General features: G+C 44.0%; 1 protein-coding gene across 3 annotated transcripts in view; it reads right to left on the bottom strand.

Annotated features, from left to right (window-relative positions):
- The window catches only part of LOC110523455 (solute carrier family 45 member 3), a 45,085-nt gene that overhangs the window by 6,608 nt on the left and 16,766 nt on the right, over nt 1–21,711 (bottom strand). The window contains exons 1-3 of one of the 3 annotated variants that reach the window (XM_090231920.1): nt 19,704–20,133; nt 14,296–14,632; nt 4,535–5,368 (exon numbers count right to left, since the gene is read on the bottom strand). In XM_090231920.1, coding sequence (XP_090088046.1) covers nt 4,535–5,368; nt 14,296–14,443 — 982 coding nt within the window. In that variant the 5' untranslated portion in view covers nt 14,444–14,632; nt 19,704–20,133. Of the gene's footprint in view, nt 1–4,534; nt 5,369–14,295; nt 14,633–14,757; nt 15,743–19,703; nt 20,134–21,711 lie in introns of those variants that run through there. The other 2 variants (XM_021602160.3, XM_021602153.3) reach the window with 2 other exon arrangements.

Raw genomic sequence — 21,711 nt, 5'->3', positions numbered from 1 at the left:
CATGGTGTAGCCGGAGGACAGCTAGCTTCGGTCCTCCTCTTGGTATATTGATTTCAATACAGGAGGATTTTGGTCCCTTACTGGATCTCACCCCCTTCCAAAGACTTACACAGTAATTATGACAACTTCCGGAGGACGTCCTCCAACCTATCGGAACTCTTGGAGCATGAACTGACATGTTGTCAGATAATTAATATATTACTGAAAGCATTAGCTACAGCTAAAATGTGGTGAGTAGTTGACTCAAAGAGAGAGAAAGACAAAAGTTGAACAGGTTATGACTATCCAACACAACACTGGAACTCTTCCAAGTCAAGGGGACTTTTGGTTTTATACATTTATTTCAACCAGGGCCTGACGGTGAACTGCTAAATTGCTTACTGACTATACACTAATGTTACTGCATGATTGTATTAGCTACGTTGACTAGGAAATTACTATAGCTAATATGGGGACAACGATGTAGTCTGTGTGCAGCGGGTTTGATATGGTTTGGCTTAGACAGGTTTTTTCACCTGGTCACATACAGCTGATGTGTAGTGCATTGAAGTCCACAAACGAAGGGAAAAGGTGAGAGCTGGAGAGGGCATAGATGCGAGAAGGAATACAATGTGGCTGCTAAGAAGGCGAACTGTGTTTGCGCGTGATCAGAGGTGTATTCATTCCGCCGATTCTGTGCAAAAACATTTCTTGAACGGAAGCAAACGAAACGGGGATAAAATATACCTGAATTTGTACAATAGAAACTCTTGTTTGCAACTGTTGAACTAATGATTACACCCTATATCAGATAGATGCAGGCAAGAGTGTGCAAGGCAGTATTGAATGTGTCACTTCACTCGATATGTATGCACCTACGTTGTAAACTTTATTTTAAAGGCTAGGTTGTAGCAACATCATGATGGGTATAGGGAAAATTTGAGTATCATGTAGTAGCCTAAACATATGGCTGATACTGGCATTTGCCCGTGCTTAAATTAATAGTCAGAATATGCGTAGAGACATCTCTGCATGGTCTGGTGAAGTGTAATTATGAGAAAATTTACAAGGAGGTTGAACGAGATTTAACAGTTTGGGAGAAGTTGCCTGCTTCTTTACAAATTAGGATCGCTTCCATAAAGATGAATGTGTTGCCACGTATTAGTTTCCTGAGCATGATGATCCCACTCCCTCCACCTGTAGGCTATTGGGGAATGATTGATAAACATATACATACATATCTTTGGAATGGCAAACATCCAAAAATTAGGTTTGAGGTGTTACAACGGCAGAAGTGTAATCGGTGGACTTGCATTAGCAAATGTGTGTATTTACCACCAATCTTGATCAGCCTACATCAGTCTCTTGGAGAACTATTGAGGAAGAACTTGTTTCCCCTACTAGATTGCAGGATGTGTTATTGTCTGGCATATCTAATAGGAAATGCATGCTGTATTTTGGTCCTGTCATTTCAAACACAATAGAGAATTTTTAGGAAGGTTGAGAAGTGTGTAGGTGTTTCCTGCAAATGGCACCTCCAAACCCCTCTATGGCATAACAAGGATATCACTTCCAGGAATAAACCGTCAGAATCTAGAGCGTATCCTGCAAAAGGGGTCAATAATCTAGGGGATATATTTTGATTTATTTGATTTATTTAACTAGGCAACTCAAAGGGTCTTCTTTGTTTTCAGGAACTTTGTCTTCGTTTTGATTTTCAAGGGTCGTCATTCGTTCTATATTCTTAAGACTACAGTCAGCGCTATGTGCCTGTGGGGTTCCATGGAGTGTGGGGAAGGCACCCGGTGATAGAGTGGATTTTTACATTCCAGTCCAGAGGTTTTGTGTCTGCTATTTCTTCTCATCTTACAACGATTAAAGCAGAAAGATCTCTCAACGGTTAAAGCATGGGTAGATGATTTGGCTGTCGATGATGAGGCTATTGATTGGGAGAATGTCTGGGAGAATATATTTCACTCATCAAAGAACCCAAACCAGCAATTCATTCATTTGAAACTTTGTCATAGATCGTACTGGACACCACTTGTAAGATTTCATGCAAAACAGACCCATTCTATGACCTATGTAACCTCAATACACTTGGTACATACAAACATATGATATGGGATTGTCCTGAGGTTTATGAGTTTGAGGAAAGTGTCGTATATCCTCTCTGACATGGTTGATAAAACTGTACCCCTTGAACCAATTACGCTGTTGCTTAACGATGACACAGGTATGCAGCTGAATGAGAAACTGCTAAAAGTTTGGCTGGCTGGGTTGACTGCTGCCAAAAAACATGTTCAGCGCTAGTTGTCACCACATGACCTTAATATAAGGATTTTTTATTTGTACCTTTATTTAACTAGGCAAGTCAGTTAAGAACAAATTCTTATTTTCAATGACGGCCTAGTGGGTTAAACGGCCTGTTCAGGGGCAGAACGACAAATTTGTCCTTGTCAGCTCGGGGATTTGAACTTGAACTAACTAACCTTTCGGTTAGATTTGAACTAACCTTTCGGTTACTAGTCCAACGCTCTATCCACTCGTCCACCCTGCCGCCCCGGCATACTTTCAGGACGTAATTATGTTGGAGTTATCCACTGCTTGTATGAATAAAGCCAGTCCTAGCACTCTGGAAACATGCGAAGCAGCCGACTCAGAAATCTCTAAACTGTTGGATGTGATGTAAAATTCTTACTTGATGGTGTTGTATTAGCAAATTGACTTTGCTGTGTATATTCTAGTGTAGTGCGTGTTGTTTATTTACATTTTTAACAATATATTTATATAAAAAAATTGTCAAAATTGTCATTTTAGTTTTATGGTTGGATTGCCCTTGTGACCCAATAAAAAACAATTGTTCACAGAAAATAATTTGCGTAGAGAGAAAAGTGCATAAAAAGGGAATTAAGTTTAATTTATGCACACATAACTCAAGGTTTGAATTTCCCCCTAAGTGCATAGGACACAGGTTCAGCAACATGCCAGCTAAAATTACATGGGGAAAGGATGTGGATGGACTAGCTGTTTGAAAGCAAAGGACCATGCCCACATTACAAACACTGCATGAGATAGTGGACTAGCTTTAACCAGCATTGGAAGTTCAGGGTATACAATCACATTTGCACTGAGGATAAACCACATTGCGGTAAAAAAGGTAATCTCAATTATGGGGTGTTGTAGTAAATACTGTGTTGTGGCTGCTCTGTGTGATGTATTGTTGTCTCTACCTTCTTGCCCTTTGTGCTGTTGTCTGTGCCCAATAATGTTTGTAGCCTGTTTTGTGCTGCTACCTTGTTGTGCTGCTGCCATGTTGTGTTGCTACCATATTGTTGTCATGTTGTGTTGCTACCATGCTGTGTTGTCATGTGTTGCTGCCATGCTATGTTGTCATCTTAGATCTCTCTTTATGCAGTGTTGTCTCTCTTGTCTTGATGTGTGTTTTGTCCTATATTTTTATTTACTTTATTTATATTTTTAATCCCAGACCCCGCCCCCGCAGGAGGCCTTTTGGTAGGCCGTCATTGTAAATAAGAATTTGTTCTTAACTGACTTGCCTAGTTAAATAAAAGTTGAAATACAATAAATACAATTAAAATAACTTAAATGAATATGTCAGGCTTCAGACTTTTGTGCTTGGCCTCTGCCCTGCACCTGAATGAACATGCTCTTTGTACACGGATTGTTTGACATTAATGCACTGTGAGTGTGACATTCCTCCTTGTCCTGCAGGCATGGGAGGGAGGGATGGAGGGATGAGGGTGGGGGAGAAGCAGGAAGCCTTGCAGAGCTCCACTACAGACCTGGGAAACTTCTCAGTGTGGGAGAAGAAGGTTTCTTTTTGTCCCTCTCACCATTCGTTTTTCTCTCACTTTGTCTCTCTTATCTCTGTTTTTCTGCTGTGAGTCTGGGGTATTATGTCAGTCAGATTCAACGCAGTTTGAAGTTTGAAGGTCTTCTTTTACACTGATCATCTTCTCCTCATCCAATAAAGCAATGCAATATTCTAGGGGATTAGGAGCCAGACACTTAATGACTCTTAATGCACACTTTATTACCAGGGAGAAAGGTACAGTGACTGGAAACTCTAGGTAATATTATGGCAACACCGAAGCTTGCTCCTCTGCCTGACTACCTCCCACCTGTGCCATTGGAATGTGCATGCATCCGGCCCAGCTGTGGCGGAGGGAGCTGTCCAAGCCAGCAAAGCAGCTGAGTGGCCAGGTGGTGGTGGTGAAGGTGCGGACTGAGGACAGGAGTGGCAGGGTGAACTGGACTGGGGCTGTCTGCACTTTGAGGCCCCACTAGTAGGTTGGGGGAGGATTCTAACTTTCCCTATACAAAATCACTCTATTGGACGTGGCCGTTTGAGAACTTTGGGTTCTCTGATTGTGAATACATCAAAGATCAAGGATATAATGAAGCAGAGCTTTCCCAGCCAAAGTATGTATGTGATAATATCAAATATTGTCTACATGAGAGATGAAGAGGCAATCCGCCAAAGTAAGTGATAGATCACACAGTATATCCACAGAGAAGAAAGACAACTCACCGTCGTCGTAGCGCTGCCTGGAGGCGGTTCCGGGAGCGGCACTGGGCACGCCCTCGTACAGCCCCTCCCCCACAAAGTCTGTGTAGAAGAGCATAAAGGACATGACGGCCATCCAGCTGCAGAGCTGGGCCACGCACAGCTGCCTCATTACCTGGGGCACGTGGCAGTAGCTGCGGTAGATGGCTGGCGTCATGGACCAGAACGTCCTCAGCAGGCACAGCAGCGGCCCCGACTTGAGCAGCCGCAATTTGCATTTGAGCAGGTAGCAGCAGGAGCGTGGAATGCCGCAGCGGCCCGCCTCCAGGAGAGGAGCTGGCTCCAGGGCCGCCACACCAGCACACGGTGGCTCCTCCGACACCTTCATGGTGATCAGCACGCTGATCACGAAGATGAGGATGAGCATGAAGAAGAGGCACTCTGCCTGGCCGCCCAGGTAGACGGACAGCAGGCCCCGGCTCCAGTCCAGCGCAGGCAGCAGGTAGCCCACACAGCCCCCGAGGCTAACCATAAAGGAGAACATGGCGAAGGCCTGGTTGCAGTCCTCCTCGTCGCGGTACAGGTCCGAGAGGAGCGCCTCTAGAGGCGTGAAGCACACCTGGCCACAGAAGTCAAGCAGGCCCACACCGAGGATGAGGAAGGCCACTTCTAGGGTGCGTCCGCCCCAGGTGAAGTAGGCAGCCAGCAGGTCGGCATGGGGGATGATGAGGAGGGCTAGGAGGACACCCAGGGACAGCAGCCAGATGAAGGGCCGACGGCGGCCATAGCTGCTGTTGCAGTGGTCACTGGCTGAGCCAATCACAGGGATGAAGATGAGACCTAACACTGGGCCGATACCTGGGGGAGGAGAAAGAGAGAGAGAGAGAGGAGGGCATCAGTGATGTTGATTCATTGGTTGTCAGTTACAAAGTCAAAGGGTTTCTAGGTTGGTGTGTAAAACCAGTTAGTTTAGTTATCAGTATCAAAGCAATAGTCACAAACACATTAAATAGTTAAATAGGTAAACACTGATTGAAATTCCCTTCAAGAACAATTGCGTATAAGCCAACATAATAGTTATTGGATTTGAGTTTTTCCACAACATTTCCCTGTGAACTCTAATCCAACAAATGTCCTGGCTGCATCTGATGTTGTCTGGTATCTTCCAGTTTACTACCTTCCCCATGCTGATAGGGCTTGGAGGCAGGATCTCCGGGGGTCTGTGGCCCACTGGCCCCATCACTGTTCCATCCATCTCTCTGAGTGCTAGTGAAGGCTGCCTACAGATGGTTCTGTGCCCCAAGCTAACCCACCATAAGCCTCCCTCTCTTCCCCACTGCTGGATTGGGCTAATTAAAACACCCCATGACAAAGGATGCTTGTGGAGCAACCCAAATTACATTCAACTTACATTCCCCACAATGGCCAGACGTATGCCTCTGGTTTCACAATGGGAGCATGCATAGGAGGCTTGTTTTGAAAACATGGTTTAAAATTCCATAGAGATGAAAAATATGACATTAATTGGATCCACATGAGGGATGCCATGAGGGTCATTCTGATCAAATATGTGTGTAGACTGGAGTACTGTATGAATAGGTACATTCCATTTTTCCATTCCCAGACAATGACCTTTTATGTAAGGGATAATCAACGATCTATGGAAAATAATGAACGACGTGGAAGGTGTGTTCCATGATGTGCTAGCCGAGTGGAACTAACCTTCCACGGAGTTGCATTATTTCCCAGAGTTGATTATCCCTTTTATACCAAGGCTATAATTGAACACATTTGACACTAGAAATGTGTTCATTTGCAAGAAGGTATGTGCTCAACCTCCATTGAAGTAGCTAGCAAGTTTACTAGATAGCTACATTTGAAGTCGGAAGTTTACATACACCTTAGCCAAATACATTTAAACTCAGTTTTTCACAATTCCTGACATTTAATCCTAGTAAAAATTCCTTGTCTTAGGTCAGTGCGGTATGACGGCTGCATGGTCCCATGGTGTTTATACTTGCGTACTATTGTTTGTACAGATGAACGTGGTACCTTCAGGCGTTTGGAAATTGCTCCCAAGGATGAACTAGACTTGTGGAGTTCTACCATTTTTTTTCCTGAGGTCTGGGCTGATTTCCCCATGATGTCAAGAAAAGCGGGACTGAGTTTGAAGATGGGCCTTGAAATACATCCACAGGTACACCTCCAATTGACTCAAATTATGTCAATTAGCCTTTCAGAAGCTTCTAAAGCCATGACATCATTTTCTGGAATTTTCTTGTAAACTTCTGACCCACTGGAATTGTGATACAGTGAATTTTAAGTGAAATAATCTGCCTGTAAACAATTGATGGAAAAATTACTTGTGTCATGCACAAAGTACATGTCCTAACCAACTTGACAGAACTATAGTTTGTTAACAAGAAATGTGTGGAGTGGTTGAAAAACGAGTTTTAATGACTCCAACCTAATTATATTTAAACTTCCAACTTCAACTGTACAGTAGCGGCCTTTGTAACCAAACAAACAGACTTGCTTGTTTAGCTAACCAAACCATCAGTCCTAGCTTGCTATTGTGAAAATCAAATTAAATAATGCCAATGTTTTCAATTAGATTTTTTTTATTTCAAAAGCAGCTCAAACATAGAACATGTAAGATGAAACTATATGGTGCGTTATAGGGAATTATACAACGGGTGGGTCTAATCTTGAATGCTGATTGGTTAAAACTGCACTCCAGATGGTGTCTATTCCACAAGTTAACCACCAGCTAAATCTATGAGTTAAAATTTACTCTGTTCCATCTGACTGCACAAACCACTGTCTCATCAGCCTAACCAGGCAATTTATAAACTTAATCTCCACAAAGCATCAAGATTATATCTCACATTTCTTTTAGGCTAACATTTAGTTTTCAACAGGGGAGATTTGTATAAACCTTGCTATCTGTCTCTCCAACATTTGCAACCTTGTTTCAATATTCAAATTCGATCTCCAACGGTCACATGGAAATTAACATGTCGGGAGGCAGCTTTTCTTAGCCTGTCCAAATCGTGAATTAGCATTATTTTTATGGATATATACAAAGAAAAATCTATGGAAAACTGGTAAAAAAGAAACGAAGTGCAGCTAGTTTGCAGTCTTTCCAGCTTCAGTTTGAAGTGATTGTGTTAGCGGTGTTGTTGGCTAGCTCCTCTGAACAATGTCCTGACGAGAGAGAACATGTTCTATGCCAGGCGAAATCGTGCATCATTCGCTCATTGTTATGGATGTATCCAAATAAATAGCACTAGAAAACAGCTTAAACAAATGCAGCTACTTTGTTGTTATTCTGGCTCACTGTTTGACGTGACTGTAAGTTGCTGGTGAGTCTCTGATCCACCTCTACGCAGATGACACCATTCTGCATACTTCTGGCCCTTCTTTGGACACTGTATTATCTAACCTCCAGGCAAGCTTCAATGCCATACAACTCTCCTTCCGTGGCCTCCAATTGCTCTTAAATAAAAGTCAAACTAAATGCATGCTCTTCAACCGATCGCTGCCTGCACCTGCCCGCCTGTCCAACATCACTACTCTGGACGGCTCTGACTTAGAATACGTGGACAACTATAAATACCTAGGTGTCTGGTTAGACTGTAAACTCTCCTTCCAGACCCACATCAAACATCTCCAATCCAAAGTTAAATCTAGAATTGGCTTCCTATTTCGCAACAAAGCATCCTTCACTCATGCTGCCAAACATACCCTTGTAAAACTGACCATCCTACCAATCCTCGACTTCGGCGATGTCATTTACAAAATAGCCTCCAATACCCTACTCAACAAATTGGATGCAGTCTATCACAGTGCCATCCGTTTTGTCACCAAAGCCCCATATACTACCCACCATTGCGACCTGTACGCTCTTGTTGGCTGGCCCTCGCTTCATTCTCCTCATCAAACCCACTGGCTCCATGTCATCTACAAGACCCTGCTAGGTAAAGTCCCCCCTTATCTCAGCTCGCTGGTCACCATAGCATCACCCACCTGTAGCACACGCTCCAGCAGGTATATCTCTCTGGTCACCCCCAAAACCCATTCTTTCTTTGGCCGCCTCTCCTTCCAGTTCTCTGCTGCCTGGAACAAACTACAAAAATCTTTGAAACTGGAAACACTTATCTCCCTCACTAGCTTTAAGCACCAGCTGTCAGAGCAGCTCACAGATTACTGCACCTGTACACATAGCCCATCTATAATTTAGCCCAAACAACTACCTCTTTCCCTACTGTATTTATTTTATGTATTTATTTATTTTGCTCCTTTGCACCCCATTATTTTTATTTCTACTTTCCACATTCTTCCACTGCAAATCTACCATTCCAGTGTTTTACTTGCTATATTGTTTTTACTTTGCCACCATGGCCTTTTTTTTGCCTTATCTCACCTAATTTGCTCACATCGTATATAGACTTGTTTCTACTGTATTATTGACTGTATGTTTGTTTACTCCATGTGTAACTCTGTGTTGTTGTATGTGTCGAACTGCTTTGCTTTATCTTGGCCAGGTCGCAATTGTAAATGAGAACTTGTTCTCAACTTGCCTACCTGGTTAAATAAAGGTGAAAAAAATAAATAATAATACGTTAGCTGTAGTTGGCTAGCTAGGAAGCAAGGGATAAGAATGTTGTCAGCCAGTATGGCAATGGAACATTTAAAACGAACGACTGGGTCGTGTCTCTGGCAACCGAACCGATAGAATGAACAATCAGCCGGCTTGGGTAGGAACTCTAGATTTGCGTCAGGACTATATCTTGTGGAAGGATGAAATAGTATGAATAAAATAATCTAAATAATGTTTTTAATGAGAATATGTAAATCATTTTTTTAATATGTTGGTAACCCTTTACATAAAAGTGATAATGCCCTTCAAGCCGCTGTTTGGAGGATATATTAGCACGGTTTGCTAACAACATCCTTGCCAATATATCTTTCAAACACCGGCTTCGCTGGCATTATCACTTAAATAATGCATGCTCTAGAATGCCAATCAGAAACGAGTGTTCAACAGTGCATGGTATAAGTATGGGATAATCTACCTTGATGGATATCTGACAACAACATATTGTTGAAACTGTTAAACAACTAAATAAAATAAATGTAGTCGTTCTCAGGAAAAAATGTCTTACATTTCTTGAGGTAAAAAAAGACACCGTTATGTTGAGTAGAGAGGAAGGGGCACACTGTGCGTCAGATAGACAGGCGGACGGATAGACAGAGTGGATCACTACAGTCCAACCCTCAGTCACATATTTGCCTGGCTGCCACAGGAGCTGTGGAGGCCCACCACAACAATCCAGTGTGTACAGCTTGAACTCTCACTCACACACAACCTTACACTGCTTAATATAAGCTATCCTTACCTCACCACACCACATACAATACCAGGCAGTGACTTTGTCAATTGCTACAGAATCACACAGTGATTGTCACCAATACAAATCATCAGTGTGTCCTCGGCCCTGTCTGACATCAAACACTATCAACTGATATGAGAAAAATTCACAACAAGTCTGGCGACCAACAACCTTGCACAAACAGAGCGTTGCATTGATAACTCTTAACTGGATATACACTGTATTCATCTTAAATATTCCCATTACAAACATAATGTGCTCTCTAACTAGGGTTGGGCGGTATCCAGATGTTCTTATCGTCATATTGTCCTTCTCTCATACTTGGATATACGGTATTACCGGCTTAGCAGACAAGGGGTCGCCCCAAAAAATGAGAAAAAAAGCCAATTGGGCATCTATTAACAGAACGCTAACAAAATGAGCACAAGTAATAGCACATTTCAATGGTGGCTGCTAGCTAAGTATGCTAACGAGAGCAAACAAAAATAAACTAATTGTAAAGACAGGCAATCCAGCTCATACATTTATAAATACTCTATATAGGTAGGAGCTACCAAATGTCATTTTTGGTGAGTTTGGACATTTACATGCGAATGTGAACGAGAGACATTGTGCAAATTAACAAAGTTTGGACGCATGCTTCTCTGGCTCTGGAGCTGCATGTGTAGGCTACAAATTGTGTCTGTCTGGAGTCGCAATGGGCCTGCCTGCTCTGAGAAGATTGGGGAGGAGCAGACAGGCTGAGAGGAGGAAAAACGTAAGCAATTCAAGATAGTGGCAGCTGTACAAATAACTCACCCAGAAAGCTAACACAATATGATGCCCCGTCACCTTGTTAATTCAGCCACGTACTTAGATTAATTAGCAAGTTCAATTTAGGGGTCGCGTTCATGCAGAATTCTACGTTTTTCACGCAGGAAAAAAATATAAAACGCATAAAAATTATCTTGCTGGGTTTTGTAAACGCAGATGTAAAATGCTAGTTATTGTAATTTCTGCTCGGCATTAGACTAATTTCATGCTTCAGTTGCACTTCTCCACTGAGATGAGAACCTGAACTGGCATTCTATCAGCAGACAGCGCTCTGACTGATGTGTAGCTATTTTTCTCCGGTACTTTTCTCAGTGTTGCCAGACACCTGGTCAAATGCAAAATTAACTTTAAGCAAAACACTTTTTATGATAAACATTAGAAATATGATAGCCATGCATCGATTTAGCAAAAAAGCCCTTGCTTTTTAATTGTTAGCTCATTTACTTCTGTGGCTGCCAGCCAATTAGCGTTGCACTTTTTTCTGCCGAATGTGTCACACTTAATGTATTTTCTGTGAAGGAAAACTATACTAACACGTTCCTGATCACTCTATTGAAGCAAAAAAACACTGTTTACATTCAATATAAAATACAAACCCTGTCAATACAACTTCTGGCTACTTTCTCCCGTTGTGCTATTTATAAACAAACACAATGTAAAATAATGTGACAGGTGCTATGAGACTCAAAATTGAGCTCAGGTGCATCCTGTTTCCATTGATCATGTTTGAGATGTTTCTACAACTTGATTGGAGTCCACCTGTGGTAAATTCAATTGATTGGACATGATTTGGAAAGGTCTTATGTAGGGTGTCACAGTTGACAGTGCGTGTCAGAGCAAAAACCAAGCCATGAGGTGGAAGGAATTGTCCGTAAAGCTCTGAGACAGGATTGCGTTGAGGCACAGATCTGGGGAAGAGTACAAAAACATTTCTGCAGCATTGAAGGTCCCCAAGAACACAGTGGCCTCCATCATTTTTAAATAGAAGAAGTTTGGAACCACCAAGACTCTTTATGTTATCCAGAGTATTGGTGACTGTAACTGTGATGCTGGCAACAATGTGTTTTTTTTGCCAACGTTTACTGACACCGGCCATATTCAAAGGGTGTTGAGCTTCCGTAAATTCGTCACTTATTCTGCGCTCTGGCACACTCAGACAAAAGCTAGCTAGCTAAACAATGAATCATAATCCCAACTCATGACGTTACTACCCTGCATGAATAGCTAGTTAACATTAGGCTATAACTAGCAACGCAATGGCTCTGAAATACGAATAAAAATATCATACACATAACATTAGCAAGCAAGCCAGCCAGCTAACGTTAGCTAGCTAGCTAACAGTACATGTTAACTTGAAATAAACTACTTTCTGTCAAAATTAGAAACATGTAATATCTGAAAATGTAGCTAGCTAGACTATCTTACCCGTATACTCGGAATGGACGCTTCTCTGTGTCACGGATGCCATGGTTGCCCTTAGTTTGAGATGTAATCCAGAGACAAGTGTTTTCTCCATCTCCTTTGCTATCATACTCGAATTCCACTGATTTCAAAACTCGGTCCTCCAGAAAGTGGAGAGCAACACTTAAGCAGATCTACAACGCAATATATATATTTTTTAAAGACGCGTTAAACAGGATTACCAATACATACTGACCAGCTCAAATAGACAGAAGCGTGCTATATGCCAGACCAATCCGAACTCATCTCTCAGCATGTCCAGCACACTCATTATCTCAGCCAATCATGGCTAGCGGGAAGGTTTCTGACTTTTTCTGTGGCTAAACCAACTAGGCTCGTAATTTAACAATTCTATTCGTATTTACAGATGGCATACACATTTGTTATTAAGGCACATGAAAGTTCACATGTTCCAGAAGGCATTTCTGACAAAAAATGCATTTTGATGAAAAAAAACATTTAAGTTCAAGGCTCTACTGTGAACTAGTGACCAACGACATACGCGGGAAAAAACAATTTAATCAATTTTAGAACAAGGCTGAAACTTAACAAAATGTGGACGAAATCAAGGGGTCTGAATACTTTCCGAATGCACTGTACTTTTTCCCGCCCCCTGTCACTCAAGGAGCGCATTTGTTGTTCCTCAACTACGAGACATTTGTGTTTAGTCTGCATTGTTAAGGCAGCACATGCAATAATGTTGATGACAGCGATGCTGTTTTCACTTTGCTCCAATCAGAATTGAGAAAGACCCATTAAAATCACTTATAATGTATGTGTTGCCACCCTAGGGTCACGCACTACTCAGAAAGCAAATGTATAACTTTTATTATTAAAAAAAACATAAAATACCATCATTTTTTATACCGTGTTATGAAATTTGGCCATATCGCCCAGCCCTATTATAAAAGGTATTGAAAAACCATCCCGTGGCTATTTCCAAATACCCAGTTATACGGTATATACAGTATACCGCCCAAGCTTATCTCTAACGCATATGCAGTATACACACAACACCATGTGCTTTCCAAGTCATATACAGTACAAACTCTACCGTGTGAATTTCTAACATAAGACATGCCCCTGGGCCCCTATCCAGAAAGCTTGCTTCCTCTTGACAGACAGGGAAGAGTCGATTAAACAATTAAAGAGTGGCAACTGGCAGTATTAATCCAGAAGTGGCCATTAGATCAAGTAGATGGCCTGCATCTGAGAATCTGACACTACTCCTGGGGAAATTAGCCTTAAGACCCCAGGACACAATATCCATCTCCATTACTAAACACTCTGCCGTTCCATTAGACAAAACTAAGGGGGGGGGGAGCAAAGCATTTATTTTGTGCCATTTCCAGATGAGGTTTACGGGCTGTGGGGGATGACACAAATGCTATTTTTCTCCCATTCGCATGCAGCTGTTTAAAGAGAGGAATAGTGGAGTGTATGTGAACACACATCATTTTACTGTATCTGTCTATTGGAGCTGTAATTGCCACATGCACGTTTTCGGAGTGGCAATCTCCATCCGTTTGATCACAATGTAATCTGAGAGAAAGAGAAGAAATGCCTTTACAGCAAACCATGTGATAGCCATTTGCGCGCAACAGGATAATGCAGCTACTCACATCGCCTACACAAAAAATGCCCTGCCGCGCAGTGGCTATATATATATACACGGTGTCTTTAACAAAAAACTGAACTTCTAATGTAGCATTAAGGTTAGGTCAAACACAACAGCATGTCACTGATTTGCAAGCAATGAGGTCTAATAACAACAACAGTAACCCATCTTTGTATCTATATCAGGAAGAGTAGGCCTCTGCTCCACATCTTTAGATTTTCTCTGCACTTGTTAATGTAAAACAAATCCAAAGCCACAGTCCAGAACCAGATTAGAAACTCAACTATGGGGATCTAAAATGAGTCTGTTCCATCAGGGGGACCGTGTGTAAGTTTTCTTGTAAATGAGGCACTGTACTATCAGGCCAGCACCAAAGAGACAGCAGGTTGCTTTAGATACAGTATCCAACGGGCTGGTGAGGCACAGACCTGTCCCTCTACACCCTTCAGGACAGGACCCCTGTAGATGAAGAACCCCCCCCCCCCCTCCCGGTTTACCTAGCACCATGGTCATGTATTGCTCCTCTACCCCAGCCTCCAGCAGCAGGGGGGGCACGTATGTGATCCCAGCTGCCACGCAGATCTCCAGGCCGCAGGTCAGGGAGTTCAGCAGGACGAGACGGCACTGAGACCTCCATCCAGGCATATTTACAGGGTCGCTAATCCACCTCTACGCCGTTACAGGGGGGCTGCTGCCAGGACAGGAGGAGGCAGACGGTTCCCCGTGGTACGAGGCTCGGGGACGAGAGGACCACAAAGGAGGGAGAGCAGGGAGGACACACTGACACTGTCTCAGATGACCTGGAGGATCCATTCTGGTTTCAGCATTCTGGATCTGAAAGAACAGAACAGAGGAGAGAGAAACAGGCATTGACGAAAACAGAAAAACTGATTGACTCACTTTGGAAAGCATGAAGGCTGAGAGCTAAGACTGGATAGGTCACTCTCAGGCTAACGCACCTGGTTGTCAGACGCCTCAGGCACTGAAATTGCTTGATTGCTGCTGCCGCGGAGAGTCTTTCTCACAAGACAAAGAGCAGGACTCCAACACGCAGAGACAGGGACTGTTAGAAAGCCACAACCAGACACAAAGGGATTGATACACCAACTTGACTGCTCAGCTTCAGGGCAGCTTGAACAACAGAGAGATGAGTCAGCCCGATGTGGCAACGTGGCAAATGCACCCATTTGGCACTATCATTCCCTCTCTGTTTTCTTAAGGCGGGGAGAGGGAAGGAGGGTGGGCATGACAAAAGTGGTAGTTGACAAAGGGAAAGAAAGAGAGAGACATTCCGGAGGAGCTTTCTCTCTTTCCTGCCTGCAAGGCAGCAGCAGCAGGTGGTGTCTGGGAGCCGGCCCTCCACTTCTCTCTGCTCTGTCATTAAACTATCCGATCCAGGGCTGATTACACCATGCCAAGTCAAGACGCTCCTAACACGGAGCACCTCACTCTCATTTCCACCCATTGTTCACCTGAATCGTTGCTAATTAGCCCGTTTCTACCACTTCCTCCTTTGAGGGGACCAAGACCTCACACACAACGAACAGTAAAATTGGCAGATCAACTCAGACCGAATACTAATTCTGTCTCATTTTCTGCTAAGCTCAGAAAGGAGACATTACGACATTTTAGGCAAGATTACATTACGCCGATTGATAACGGCCCTGACTCCAGGCGGCAACGTCATCAATTCAAATTGGAGTAAAAGGCATAGTGAGCATAATGAGACGTTGTCCAGATGAGGGTCAATGGTTCCAAGAGCAAAATAATATTTCCTGGTCTTCCAACAAAATATGAGCGAGGTGGCTTTAGCTTTAGTTCCGCTCCAGTAGACAGAAGGAAAGTACACCCTGATCTGATGATCCTGCTTCAAAGATGCCTAAACAGATCTAGGCTTACATAATTTACTGATTCTGGTGTCACAGTTCCTCAAACGTCTGCCCCATCTCTCTCTCTCACTCACACACACACACACACACACACACACACACACACACACACACACACACACACACACACACACACACACACACACACACACATAGACACACGCGCGCAGACACACACACGCGCGCAGACAGAGCTCGACACAGCTCCATCCCATGCGTAACAGAACACCAGAGTGTACACCCTTAATCTCCAAGATCGTTTCCTCTCACAATCCTCCTGTGCCTGACATGTCAATCTTTACTGACGGACCTCTACCCCCCCCCAACAATGACAAGAAGTGCCATTCTCCATTTCACGCCTTGCTTCCTGCACATTGTCCTTTCTACACAAATACCCCTCTTTAGTCATATTTATTATTTTCTCATGAGAGCAAAGCTTGATTTTTATCTGAAGGAAATTGAAGAGGAAAAGCACAAAGCGAGGTAGAAATGACTGAGGGAGCCACAGCGGCGTACTCTAACCCTCAACTGAGCTCATCCACTGAGGTAATGCAATATCACGTATAGGAACATTGAAAGACCATTCCAAAGAGCATGGATCGAGTGTTCCTCAAGTCGGTCACGTAGGAAACATGGAAACAGCTGATACAGGATCCGATTTCCTCAGCCTAGGTACCAGACTGATTCAGAGTCAGACAGAAAAGGGAGTCTTGCCATGTTCCAGCCTCCTAAGAAAAAAGACTCATCCTACTGCCAAGGTTCCATCTGAGCAAGAGATGTGTGAGAACACTGAGGACAGCCGCAGACGCAAAAACAACAAGGTGCTAAATTCATATTTGGTGTGAAATTCCTCCGCCAGTGTGGTCCATCTGTTCATCCCTAGCAAATCAAATGGATATGTCATTTTCAATAACAGACTCAGTTAGTCACGAGAAACCCAGCACAGTAAATAAATACTGTTCAGGTGTATGGAAGGAACTGAGTCTGTGTCCTTCAGGAAAGTTTTAGTAGTGATTATTTGGTTCAACAACAATGAGAGGTGGTGAAGAAACAGAAAAACCACCGCATTAGGCTGTTAGTAGAGTGGGAAGTCAAGTTAATTCAAATGTTGCATAAATGTTAGAATAGCATGTCTTGAAATCGAATAGCAGGTCATTCAACCCGGCATTGGATACCATTAACGATCGCATCATCACAGTGTCAGTGAGCAGCGTGAGCGTAGAAACGGGACAAAGCAGATGCTTCAGCAGCCAGCAACCTGCAGGGGGCATGGGTCACTCCTATGGGAGGAGAGAAGGGACATTCACACCTGTCAAATCTCATTCCTACCCGCCACAAACACCCTGAAATGGACCCATCAGGAGACCAGCCATTGCTGAAAATGGAATGGCTGCAGAGGTATTGACCTAAGCATTGGTGGGGAGTCAGGGATGAGTCAGGGATGAGGTGGGGAGGGATGTGAGGGAGGAGAGACTAGTCAGACTACTGAGCAGAGGATTTATCAGCATGTTTAGCGAACTCTAACTTATGTGTAGAATAAAACCCACGTATTTGGTTTAAACCTGGCACTCGTCACAAATAACATCAACATGGCACGGAGCAGAGCTCTTGGGGGTCAACTCCTGCCTGGATGGAGCAGAGCAAGGTAGTCGAGACACACACAAGCAACCCACACAACAACCATTCCACACAAGTTTAATGACACCTCTGGCACCACAATATATTCCAGTCAAGCCCATCGATCGTCTGGTTATAACCCCAGCCGTACTTAATCAGAGCATCAGCCCTTAGAGTCTTCTGGAGTGATTACACACACAGGGCCTAGGCACAGGGGCAGCCAGAGCCAGCTACTGTAGATCGAGAGATGGGGCTGAGGGGGGAAGAGAGAGGAGGAGGAGGGGGAAGAGGTGCTTTTGTCTTGTCAGCTCTGCACTCCCGTTGCCCCATTACCAGGCCCATTCAGGCCCAGGCCGGGCGCATTCAGGCCCAGGCCCCCCAAATCAGTCTTAATGGCTCTGAGGGGTATTATTACAATACAAAACAGGCTTTGTATACATTGTGCCAGTCTGAGTAACTTGATACAGTGAGGTACGAGGCCCATTCAATTGGGCTTTTATTAGTGCAGGGTTTCATATAAAACGGTCAACAAAAAAAACAGCAACTGAAGAGTCTGTGTCTGTGAGTCTGAGACAGGAGGAGGAGAATTGCTGCGACATTACATTACAACCACAAGTGCTGCTTCGGCAGTGGATGAAGAAACCTCAAGGAGACTCTTGTGGTGTTCTGGCTCCCTCTGAATGGCTGCAGAGATACAGCACACTAGTTCTCCCCCTTTATGTTCCTGTTCAGGCACTGCTGGCAGGAGACAGAGGAACAGAGCTGTGTCCAACAACAGCAGGCCGCCTGCGTGGCTTTAGCCTCTAGTCTTCCAGACAGTGAATTCCAGATGGATTCCAGTTGAGGTTGAGCAGGGTGGGGACTGGCCTGGGGAGGATCTCGCCCTTGAGAGGCCTTCTCTTTGGAGCCTGAGACACCCATCACATGAGAGAGGCTTGCCTGACCCCACTGCCCTCCAAACCCATAACCTACCCCCCCCCCCCCCCCCCCCCCCCCACCACATCTGTCACACATGACCTCCGGCTTTGGCCAATCTGGTGACCAACAGAACAACTCGAAGTGCGAGTGACAGTCTCAGTCTGGTATTACCATCTTCTTGCGAGACATTGGCACATGAATTAAGTGAACATTACAGTGCTGGCTGTCAACCAGTTGACTGAAAGAACTCTGTCTGGGCTGAGGAGGAAAGGCGTCCTTGTCTTATTTCTGGTGAGTCTAATAATACATTTGGCTATGTCACACTCCAGCTACATAATTAGGCCAATGACTCAGAATACATCTTAGAAGTAAGTTGAATATGAAGCAGACTTTAATTTAAAGTTATAGGCAATTCCTTTTTGTTATTCATTGTTTTGAAACTTTATGCATGTAGCCTATATAAAGTATTACAATTTGTTGCAGATCAAGACTCAATTGTCCACTCCACTTTTGACCCTGCACGCATCACTTCCCCCCCCCTGCACGCATCACTCCATCCCTGCACCCCAGGCCACAGTCCACTGCCACACAGGTGTGGAACTATAAACCCAATCAGCTCTCCCTTCAGGGGTGGTGGGGGCAGTGCTGGTTAGCCTTTCTGACAGACAACGGGACAGACGGATTGGGGATCCACACACACAGACAGTTATCAGGTGGACACAGAGCAGAGGAATGTAAGCTGGGGGTGACTGATCTGAGAGTGGATGAGAGGAAGATCCAGCACCCCTCCCAGTCCTTTCAAACTGTTGAATGGAGCCAGTAACAGATCTGGGAGGTGACTGTTATCACACCCGGCACACAAATAGCACAACAATGGAGATCCAGATTCCAGTCATGTAGCCTCTAATGAATCAATGCCTGTTAACGTCCCCGAGGAACGCTTCCTTTCCCTGCCTCAAACCCTAGTGTGTAAAGGTCAAACGACTACTATGAGTAAATAGCCTCCTAATAGAGTCATTTGCACTAAGTTCATTGAGAGGCAAAAACCTGAAATTAAATGGTTTTCATCCTGTGCCGAATTGATCTCGGCTCATATTTATGGTATTAAGTAAAAACAGAGCTTTCAAACCGTCTGCCCTCAAATGGACAATACATGCCTCCTTCTTGGCAGTGTTGGCACAGTTCCCTCATGCGAGCAAATAACCGGTGTAGTCAAGCATCATCAACTACAATGAGCACGGCGTGGACTGGCATCATGCATGCCTGACAATATTTCAAATCCTAACTGTCAATGAACATACACAACTGAGTGACTGTCTGTCTGCAGTCAGATAACTGGCACACATAACAAAAGGATCCTATAAGAACAGTGTTTGCATCTGTGAATTCACAGTCTGATGGTTCCGACCAGTTTGCGCATTCAATTAGGACTTTATGATCATTCAAAGTAAACGGGTAGTAGAATTTAGCAAAATACTTACTATGTAAAGTAGAGAAGTACAGCTGATGTCCAAGAGAATTGCAGAAGTGCATATCTGACTACCACACAGTTTTGTCTACTAACCACTCACACACTGACCACTGGATATTTGCATGCACACCTTATCCAATCAACACTCCACTGGCTAGAGGACAGCTACACAGATCCCTCTTCTTACTACCTGGCCAAACTCATATCATTTATGCTCTCCCCCTCTTTGTCGTCTCCTCTCTGAATGAACCCTCCTCCTCCGTATTAGCCCTCCCTATATTCTCACGCTCTCCCATCCTGTAAAGTCGGGGGGAAAAAAACCTGAACACTTCAGGAATCGTCTCCTGGAGGAAAAGATATGGCACGCTAGCTCAAACCTCTTCCTAAAACACACACACATATGCGATTGGCCAGAGCACAACAGGCTGTTAGGAAACAAAGAGTGAATTCATATCAGTTCCACCTCAGAGCTCCCCTTCCTCCTCCCATCTCCCAGTCTATCACTCCTCCTCCCATCTCCCAGTGTATCACTCCTCCTCCCATCTCCCAGTGTATCACTCCTCCTCCCATCTCCCAGTGTATCACTCCTCCTCCCATCTCCCAGTGTATCACTCCTCCTCCCATCTCCCAGTGTATCACTCCTCCTCCCATCTCCCAGTGTATCACTCCTCCTCCCCAAAAAGTTTGTAAAAAAAGCCCCTGACCCGGTATGATGTTAAACTGCCTATCAGGGACAGCCCTCTCACCTCCTCCCAGCCTTAAGCCATACCCCTGTATGTACTCCCGTTCCTGGGATCAGAGTCTCGGTCAAAGGCCCATTCACACACACTAACGCCACTAACCCCACGGCTGCTGACATGTCTGCTCCTCACTTCTCCAAGCAGGCCCAGCTCTCTACGGAGAACCTTTCAATTTGAGATACCGACAGGTGAAGTGGAACGGCGTGGAGAGGAATCAGAGAGAGTAAGTCATTAGAGCATGGCCTGTAGTTTAAGGAATCTCCATTCCTGCAGCCTGGAGCCCAGGGGCAGATCAATATGAGTGCAGCAAATGGCTGCTGGTAACACGTCCCTTGCCCACAAGAGTGGCTTGCATTGCATTAGATAAGCTTTAGAGAGCTCACAGCTTAGGGAATGATCCGAGTTTGTTAGAAGACCATATCCTCCTGACTAACAAAAGCCTTTGCTCCACTTTTGTTTCTCCATCCAGATACATTGACCCGGCATAATGAACAGAAAGGATTCTGCTTTAAAACGTACCATAGGCAAATGAAATGAGGCTGTCTCCGAATGATCCTTTCTAATAACTAGGCTATAATTTATTAAAAAGGTAGCCATGCCTAGTCCCCAGTCATAAGTGTGAATGTGAGATAATTATACAACTGGATGTTCTTGAACAAGAGTCTAAAAACGAGTCTAGACATACCCCTTTTGTTCTACATTAACAGAGTAAAAGCAGCATGTAAAAGCATTTCAGTACGTGACAGAGTTAAAGGAGACATATGGGCCTTTAACAAAGGAAGAATAATGGGGTTGGTGCTGAGTAAATTGACTTAAGTCAAACCGCCAAGGAACTAGAGTGCCACCCAGTCTCATTTCTATATCCAGCTGGCCCAAATTACTAAAATAGGAGCATATGACAAGTACACATATAGCTACAGCTCTAGACATAGAGCACAATATCCAGATTTTACCTGCAACGAGTCAGTAAATCTGGAATTTCCTAGAAGCACTATTCCACTGAACATGAGATGTTTAGTTTAATTGAAGTTGTTCACGGTTCATTATGGTTAATTTGGGCTCCCGAGTGGCGCAGCGGTACTGCATCTCAGTGCTGGAGGCGTCACTACAGATCCTGGTTAGATTCCCATAGGGCGGCGCACAATTGGCCCCACATCGTCCGGGTTAGGGTTTGGCCAGAGTAGGCCGTCATTGTAAATAATAAGTTGTTCTTAACTGACTTGCCTAGTTAAATAAACGTTAAATAAAAAATACAAATAAATAAATGACAGCGGGTCT

The sequence above is a fragment of the Oncorhynchus mykiss genome, chromosome 1, assembly GCF_057628025.1.
Source record: "Oncorhynchus mykiss isolate SJ-2025 chromosome 1, ASM5762802v1, whole genome shotgun sequence".
Taxonomy (NCBI): Eukaryota; Metazoa; Chordata; class Actinopteri; order Salmoniformes; family Salmonidae; genus Oncorhynchus; species Oncorhynchus mykiss.
The sequence above is the reverse complement of the archived record's forward strand: the minus strand, read 5'-3'. Positions and strand labels throughout refer to the sequence as shown.